At 38.2% G+C, this 9,589-nt stretch overlaps 1 protein-coding gene across 1 annotated transcript; it reads right to left on the reverse strand.

Annotated features, from left to right (window-relative positions):
* Positions 1-4,658: 4,658 nt before the first annotated feature.
* LOC125825124 (uncharacterized) lies at positions 4,659-5,144 on the reverse strand. Its single transcript, XM_049504461.1, has one exon. It carries the CDS (start codon positions 5,142-5,144, stop codon positions 4,659-4,661), a length of 486 nt encoding a protein of 161 aa, XP_049360418.1.
* Between the last annotated feature and the right edge of the window lie 4,445 nt (positions 5,145-9,589).

Consider the following 9,589-nt stretch of genomic DNA (forward strand, 5'->3'; position numbering starts at 1 on the left):
CTCGAGTAACCAAAATGTTTACTCAGAATCTCAATGGTTTCGCAAATCAAAGTAGAGTTTACATTTAAATAAAGAAAAAAAATGGGTTTCTTAATATTCTCCTTAAAATTAGGTGGCGACTCAAAAACAAAACAATTCTCAAAATCAGGGTGACAACCATATTATGTTGTGAACTATTTTGATTAGTTCAAAATAGGGTGTGACAACTTGACGACTCTGCTGGGAGGATTGAGACCAACTAAATAGAGCTAATGAATTAGTAAATCTCTATATTCTTGGATGATTTCAATTTTTGTTCGATCTTTTAAATGCCCTTGATGAGAACCAAGTGGTTTCCTTTTTATAGCCAAATTGGGCTCCAAGAATAAAAATATTGAATTCTTGGAAAAACCAATCTCAGAGAAAACAGAAATGAAATGATGAAGGAGAAGAAAATATCTTGAAAATCCTACTTTTTCGGATTGATTGGAAATGGGTGAGTGATTGATGGAGTCATAAAGCAAGGATCCTCCTTAGTCATTTTCTGACAAAGGTGATGGGAGAGGGCGTGGAGAGGCCATGGGGAAGGACAACATTGGGAAAGAAACGTCTCTTTCTTTTTCCAGGTTGAGGCCTTTAGGGAAAAGAAGAAGTAGCTAGCATAGGAGTCTTGAAAAAGAAAGAGGAAAACTAGAGCGTTCTTTTTGGAGAAGACGGGTGATTTCTGGGAAAGGAAGAGGTAGTAGGCGGCGGTAGAGGTCTATTAAAGTCTTATTTAATTTCGGTCGTCCGATCGTTTGATTGGACGGTTAATAAAAAAGAGTTTTAAAAATAATAATTAAAGCCGTTAGATTAGATCGTAGGGCCGAGATTGAAGCTAATGAAGCACAATTCATGTGCTTCCTAAGTGGCATGTGTGGATTGGCCGAATTAGAATGACTTGGATTGCCAAATTTTGCTCAAATTAAGTCTATTTAAATTATAACCTATTCTTTATTAAATAGTCATATTAACTAAAATTAAAAATAATTATTTTGCAAGATTAGTTTATTTGATAAAATTAGTCATTCTAAAAAATACAAATTGGTATAAATTAGTAACTCATTAATTAATTAAGCTTCCTAATTTGAAAAAATATACGAAAAGATATTTATTGAAATAATAAAAATTATATTTAATTAGAAAAATCGAGTTATTCCTTAAGAACAATATTTATTTGACGTAAAATTTAAAAATGAGAAAGTAAGTAGTAATATTTACATAATATATTTAATTTTTATAATAAATAATATTTATGAAATAAAATTTATCGAATAAGATAAAAACTATATTTTAAAAATGTTTTCTTATTCCTACAAAATTTCATAACATATATATTTTATTATCATATTCTTGAAAAAGTTTCGTCATATGTATACATTATTATTATTAAGAAAGGTTTAGTTAAACAAATGTGGAGAGCCGAATTTGAGTGTCAATAACTTGCCCCTTTCTTTGTCCATGGAGGAGAGTAAAGAAGACGCGAACAAAGAAATATTGACACAATCCAATTTAGGCGACCACCAAAATATACTTTGAGCAACACGTTGGCAGGAAATATTTATGAAGTTATGGCTGAACTCTGGCTTCTGAGTTGCCTACATATCTCAGGTTTCATGAGAAATCAGGCCATATGTAGTTCGAGAGTGTTGGAACATAACAAATTTGATTAAAATTTACCCATTACTGAAATCTCTTGGTGGTGAGGTATGAAGAAATTAGCAAGAATAGAGGGATGGGACATAGTCTTTAAGAAACTTGAACGAGAAATGCTTTGTAGCAATTTATACTGAAGACTTATGGTAGAGAGATGAATTTTCAAAAAGATTGTCAGGTGTTGAGTTATAATGAACTGAGACATGAAAGATTTATAAGTAAGATTTAAATCTGAACTTCTGAAAATCGAGTCGTGTTGAGTTTTAAAAGTGAATCCTTGACGTAGCTAGTGATGCTTGACATTGCACTAACTTTCCCTAGTTTGTTGCTTAGAGGGAGTTCCTCATTGTAATGCGTTGTTCTGCAAAACATGTAAACGGGTGAAAAGTACCTGTTGCGGTTCAAAAAATTATAAATTGAAATATTAATGTAAAAAGTAGAGTGTAGATGTTCAAACAATTGTTGATGTCTCTTTTTGTGTTGTGAATGTGATGTAGATAAACTAAGTTGTAATGTAGAGGCCTCCGACTGGTGGGGTTGTTGTAATATAAAAGCATGCATCAGGCTGTGTAAAGCTTGTAATGTGAAGCCTCTGACTGGCGGGGCTGTTGTAATGTAAAAGCTTGCATCTGGCTGTGTAAAGCTTTGTAATGTAAAGTCTCTGATTGGTGGGGTTGTTGTAATGTAAAAGCATGCATCTGGCTGTGTAAAGCTTGTAATGTAAAGCCTCCGACTGGCGGGGTTGCTATAATGTAAAATCCTGCATCTGGCTGTGTAAAGCTTGTAATGTGAAGCCTGCGGGGCTTTTGTAATGTAAAAGCCTGCATCTGGCTGTGTAAAGCTTTGTAATGTAAAGCCTCCAACTGATGGGGTTGTTGTAATGTAAAAGCCTGGATCTGGCTGTGTAAAGCTTGTAATGCAAAGCCTTCGACTGGCGGGGTTGTAATGTAAAATCCTGCATCTGGCTGTGTAAAACTTGTAATGTAGACCTCCGACTGGCGGGGCTGTTGTAATGTAAATTCCTGCATCTGGTTGTGTAAAGCTTGTAATGTAAAGCCTCAGATTGACGGGGCTTTTGTAATGTAAAATCCTGCATCTAGATGTGTAAAACTTTTAATGTAATGCCTTCAATTGGCGGGCTATTGTAATGTAAAAGCCTGCATCTGGCTGTATAAAGCTTATAATGTAACATTTAATTGTTGACATATGACAGCGTCACTATACTTGCATTCCCCCGGTCGGTGGAGTTTCAATGATGTCACTACGATGTTAGTCTCTGATTGGTGGAGTGTTGCTTCTTTTGCTTATATACAGGCTTCGATTGGCGGAGTTCGATCGATGTTTGCTATGTACAACCTCTGGTTGGTGGAGTTTGACGATGTTTGCTATGTACAATCTCCAATTGGTGGAGTTTGGCTGATATTGGCTATTTACAGCCTCCGATTGGTGGAGTTTGAGTGACATTTGCTATGTACAACCCCAGACTCGTGGAGTTTGATGCTGTTAGGCGGTGGTCTCCGATTAGCGGAGCTGTTGATGAGGTTAGATTACAAGCTTTAGCTGGTGGAGCTATTTTGACAGAAAGCTAACTATCCTATTTTCCTATAGAGGGCCCCCTTTTCTTCAGTATTTGATCTGGATCTTGAGCGTACCTACAAAAAATTTAAATGAAATATTCTTAGACATAAGATGCAAGGTAAAGTACTTCCGGGAAATAAAGTAGGGAAAAAGTATTTTGGCTCATGATTGTGAGAAGTCGAATGACGTTTCTGGTCATGCCCCGAGACTTGATGTTATTTTTCTTGATTCATGTGTTCCTGCACTCAAATAAAAAATTAGTGTGGGAGGGGGTGTTGATTTGTATCGACTCGCGGACTGAAGCCTCGTCACTGGAATCCTTCGGCACTTTCTTTGCCCGTACGTAGTTTCTTAACCTAGTGACTTGGTAAGTGGAAGAGTAGAAAATCTCTTTGAAAATAAATAACTTGTTTTTAGTAAATAAGTATTTACGTATATATTAGGTATATATATATATATATATATATATATGTATAGATAGTAATTCTCTAGCATTTTTAGATTATGACATGTTCCAAAGTCTATTAAGCTTTCCATTTTGTTGACTATATCCCAACATAGTCTTCTTGTAGATTTTAGCCTTCTGATGAAGCTTCCCTAGCTCTTTCGCAAACACTATGACGATCGAGATTCTTCATATTCTGAGGTTACGCTAACTATGAGGAAGTGTTTCCTAAGGGTAAAAAAAATGGAAATTATGCAGTGCATTGATCGAGCCTGACTCAGGCGGCCTATGTATCCCCAAAATAGGAATCAAATTGAAATGTAGTTCGAATACAAGTGGGAGAAATATAAGTATGTGATGCAATGACTGAGCTTGACTCAAGCTGCCTACGTATCCAAGTTGAATCAGGTCGTAACGTAGTTCAATACAATAGGAAAGTGAAAAATATGAAATGGAATGAGCGGGCCTGACTCAGACTGCCTACGTGTCCAAGAAGAATCAGGTTAGGACATAGTTCGAATTACAATAGGGAAGAGTGAAAAATATGAAATAGAATGACTGGGCCTGACTCAGGCTGCCTACGTGGAATCAGGTCAGGACGTAGTTCGAATACAATAGAAAAGTGCAAAATGTAAGGGAAAAGTTAAAACATGTAATGTCGGGCCTGACTCAGGCTTCCTACGTATCCAAGCGAAATTAGGTCAGGACGTAGTTCGAATACAATAGGGAAGAGAAAATGCAAGGGACCGAATCCGACAAGGATTGCCTACGTATCCCACCGAGGGAATTTAGGTCGAGCGTAGTTCTAATTATATGGAAATGATGATTTTGGGTTTTCTAAGGGAGACCAGATCCGATGTGGGTTGCCTACGTACCCCACCATGGGAAGTCAGGTCTAGATGTAGTTCTGTTACATTAAAAAATGCAAAAGTACCAGAAATAAGCACTAATCTTGTGATCTTCAGATGTAGTATTTCTTGATGGCATCTGAATTAATTGGCTTTGTGCTCACTTTGCCGTTCATTTTCGATAATATTATTGCTCCTCTAGAGAGTACTCTATGAACCATGTAAGGTCCTTGCCAATTCAGTGCAAATTTCCCTTTGGCTTCTCCTTGGTGAGGAAAGATCTTCTTCAATACTAACTGCCTCGGTGTGAATTGTCGAGGTTTGACTTTTTTGTTGAATGCTTTGGTCATCCTGTTCTGATAGAGTTGACCGTGACAAACTGCATCCATTTTGTTTTCATCGATGAGCATCAAATGTTCATGCCTGCTACGTATCCATTTTGCATCGTCCAGACCAACCTCTTGGATAATCCTTAAAGATGGTATTTCCACCTCGACAAGTATTACTGCTTCCGAACCATAAACCAACATATAAGGGGTTGCCCCAATTGATGTTCTGATTATGGTGCGAACCGAGTAAAGCATATGATAGCTTCTCATGCCATTGCCTGTGATTGTCTACGATTTTCCTTAAAATCTTCTTGATATTCTTATTTGCGGCCTCAACTACTCCATTCATCTGTGGTCAGTAAACTGTGGAATTTCGATGAGCAATCTTGAACCTTTCACAAGTTTGCCTCATAAGACCGCTGTTGAGGTTTGCTGCATTATCTGTTATGAGTGATTCTGGAATTCCAAACCGACAAACTATGCTGTTGCGAACAAAGTCAACCACTACCTTCTTAGTCACTATCTTGTATGTCGAAGCTTCTACCTACTTCGTAAAATAATTGATAGCTACTAGGATGAAATGATGTCCATTTGATGCGGGAGGCTCTATGGTCCAATAACATCCATGCCCGACAAATGGCTAGGAGGAACCCATCATATTGAGCTCATTCGGTGGAACCTGTATAAAATCTCCATGCAATTGACATTGATGACACTTTTGCACATATATGGTGTTGTCTCTCTCCATGGTCATCCAAAAATATCCACCTCTTAAAATCTTCTTTGCCAAAGTGAACCCGTTCATGTGAGGTTCACATGTTCCTGCATGTATTTATTCCAAAAGCCTTGTCGCTTCTACGGCATCAACACACCTCAGAAATCCTAAATCTGAAGTTCTCCTATACAAGATTTCTCCGTTAAGGAAGAAACGATTGGCCATCCTCCTCAAAGTCTGTTTTTGCTTGCTTGTGGCATTTTCGGGATATTCTTGTGCTTCTATCAACCTTCTAATGTCATAGTACCAGGGTTTTCCATCCAATCCCTCATCTATATGAAAACAATATGCATGTTGATCATGTATCTCTACATCAATAGGGTCAATGTAATTCTTGTCTGGATGTTGGATTATCGAGGACAATGTTTCCAAAGCATCGACAAACTCATTTTGAGCTCGAGGGACATGCTTGAAATCAATCCTTGTGAATCTCCTACTCAACTCTTTTATGTAACGCAAATAAGGCAGGATCTTGACATTATTAATGGTCCCTTCTCCTTGCACCTGATGAACCAATAAGTTGGAATCTCCAATCACTAAGAGTTCTTTGATGTTCATGTTGATGGCCAACTTGAGTCTAAGAATACAAGTTTCATAGTCTGCCATGTTGTTGGTACAATAAAACCTAATCTTGGGTGAGATTGGGTAATACTGACATGTTTCCAAAATTAAGACTGCTCTTATTCCAACTCCAATAGAGTTTGATGCTCCATCAAAGAACATCCTCCATCCATCATACGACTCTGATATGTCTTCCTCTACAAACAAAACCTCATCATTAAGGAAATAGGTCATGAGTGGCTTGTAATCCTGGTCCACCGGGTTTTCTGCGAGGTGATCAGCCAGGGCTTGTCCCTTGATAGCCTTATGTGTCACGTACACAATATCAAACTCGCTCAACAAAATTTGCCACTTTGCCAGTTTACCTGTAGGCATTGACTTCTGAAAGATGTACTTGAGTAGATCCATTCTTGAGATCAAGTACGTGGTGTATGCATATAGGTAATGCTTAAATATTTACGCGATCCAAGTCAAAACGCAACATGTTCATTCCAACAAGGTGTATCTTACCTCGTATGGTGTTAACTTCTTGCTCAAATACTAAATGGCTTGCTCTCTTCTACCTATCTCATCATGTTGCCCTAATACACATCCGAATGCATTATCCATGACAGATAGATACAATAACAAAGGATTTCCCGGCTATAGTGGGACCAATACTAATGGGTTGGACAAGTATTCTTTGATTCAGTCAAAAGCCTTTTGGCATTCCTCTGTCCATTTTGTGGCAGAATCCTTCTTTAGTAATTTAAATATGGGTTCACAGATCACTAAGGATTGAGCTATGAACCGACTGATGTAATTCAGTTTTCCCAAGAAACTCATCACGTCCTTCCTGGTCTTGGGGGGAGGTAGCTCTTGGATTGCCTTATCTTTGATGGATCCAACTCTATGCCTTTCCTACTAACGATGAATCCTAGTAGTTCCCGCGGGTACTCCAAATGCACACTTTGCTGGATTCAATTTCAGATTATACTCAAGCAACTTCCCAAAGAACTTTCGTAAGTCATCCAAGTGGTCTTAACTTCTTTTGGATTTGATAACTACATCATCCACGTACACTTCAATTTCCTTATGGATGATATCATAAAAAAGGGTAGTAATTGCCCTCATGTAGGTTGCACCCGCATTTTTGAGACTTTAAGGCATTACTCTATAGCAATACAACCCCTATTGAGTAACAAACGCTGTCTTTTCTGCATCATCTTCATCTATCAAGATTTGGTGATATCCTGCAAAGCAATTGACAAACGATTGCAACTCATATTTTGCACAATTATCGATGAGTATATGAATATTTGGAAGAGGGAAATCATCCTTAGGACTTGCTCTGTTGAGATCTCGATAGTCCACACATATTCTGATCTTTCCATCATTTTTTAGCACAAGCACAATGTTGGCTAACCATGTGGGGTAATTTGTAACCCTCACAATGTTTGCCTCAATTTACTTAGTTACCTCCTCCTTGATCCTTAACTCAAATCCGACTTGAACTTTCTTGTCTTTTGCTTAACAGATAGACAAGTGGGATCAGTTGGTAATTTGTATGAGACAATATTAGTGCTCAATCCTGGCATGTCATCGTACGACCAAGCAAATACGTCAACATATTGCTTAAGCAACTCTATTAACTCTTGCTTTCTTTCATCCTCTAAATGTATGTTGACTCGTGTTTCCTTAACGATTTCCTTATCTCCTAATTTGACAACCTCTGTTTCATCTATATTAGGTTTTTTCTGACTTTCAACTTGCTCGATCTCATGTGGTAGATTTTCAGGCATCAAGTTTTCATCATACTTTTCATGATCTTGTTCATCGCTTATACCTTGCTCGGTGGATTTGTTAAATGTCATATCCATTGAAAGAGGATTTTTATTAATATGAGTGCTAAAAAGTGCAAAAAGTAAGTAAAAATAAATAGATATTTAAAGTAATGAGGCAACATTTAAGAAAAATAAAGACTTTTTATTTCAAAGCATTCTAGCTTTTGGAAGAGGCAATCGACAAAAGATTAGGCATGATTCAAGCCTCAATTTGATCATGCAAATTTTAAAAATAAAAACTTCTTTTCCACACTACCAGAACTCTGGTTGAAACAGGGATGGGCTAATGTCCAGTTCTGCAAGATTTCTCCAGGTTCATCGCCACGAATGGTAAGTTTGCTTTGATTTATCTCTTCCTCTTCTCCAGCCATGGCCACAAACAGATTACCTATTCCTTCTATGATGTTATCATTGCCTGCTTGATCTGGAATCAAAGCTTGTTTTGGTACAAAGATTGTCTTTCTTGACCCGTGGTCGACTCTTCCCAAGGTAGGCTCAGATCCGAGTCCGTTGTTCCTCTCTGATGCTTCAGCTAGATTGGCTCAACTATGCCATTGGACTTTGGTCCAAGTCCACTCTTTGGCTGATACCCACACTTCAACATTTCTGACGTAATCGTACTTGACAATTTTGTATCATCTGGCTCTACCTCCTCATTGACCCATACAACTTGCATGATTTTCAAAATGTGAAAAGTAGCTCCGTCTAACTCGTTGGTAACTGGGATAGAATTAACAGAATGAATGGGGTGACTGAGCTCCGCATGGATGATAACTTCTATGTGACTCCACTTAAATTTCACACACTGATGAAGAGTGCAAGGGACCGCTCTTGCCATGCGTACCTATGGTCTTCCCAACAACAGGTTGTAGTTGGATGATACATCCATCACTTGAAATAGGATGGGGAATCCAACCAGCCCCACCTGCAATGTGAGATAGATCTTTCTGATGACACTTCTTTGCGCTCCATTGAAAGCTCTAACTTTCGCACGACTTTCCGTTATCTCTCCCATATTTACACCTAAATCCCTCAAAGTGGTAAAAAGACAGATGTTGCATCCAGAACCACCATCAATTAGAACTCGAGTTACAATCTTATCACAACATTTGCCTACGATGTGAAGCGTTTTGTTGTGCCCAGCCCCTTCTGCAGGCAGCTCATTATCATAGAAAGAAATCTTGTTTGCTTCCACTATTCATCCAATCGTTGAAGCTAAGGTTTCACTTGTGGTTTCTTTTAGAATGTTCACTCCACTTAACCGCTCCATCAAAGCATTCCTATGGGCTTCAGAACTCATAAGCAGAGAAAAAATGGATATGTGGGATGACGTCTTCTTCAACTAAATAGTCTTTAAGCTGCATCTTTTTCCAAAATTTTGCGGCTTCAACATCGGTAACATTCTTCTTTGGATTTTGTTCCTTTCCAAGAATTCTTTGATTTAGGTTTTCTAGGGCATAACACCTCCCCGACCTAGTCATCCCTTGAGCCATGACAATGTCAATCATCTTGCCCTTGGCGCCTGCTCGATAGTCCCATGGGACTGATTTTGTGTC

The sequence above is a fragment of the Solanum verrucosum genome, unplaced genomic scaffold, assembly GCF_900185275.1.
Source record: "Solanum verrucosum unplaced genomic scaffold, falcon-dt-bn FXZP01000206.1, whole genome shotgun sequence".
In the NCBI taxonomy this organism is placed as follows: Eukaryota; Viridiplantae; Streptophyta; class Magnoliopsida; order Solanales; family Solanaceae; genus Solanum; species Solanum verrucosum.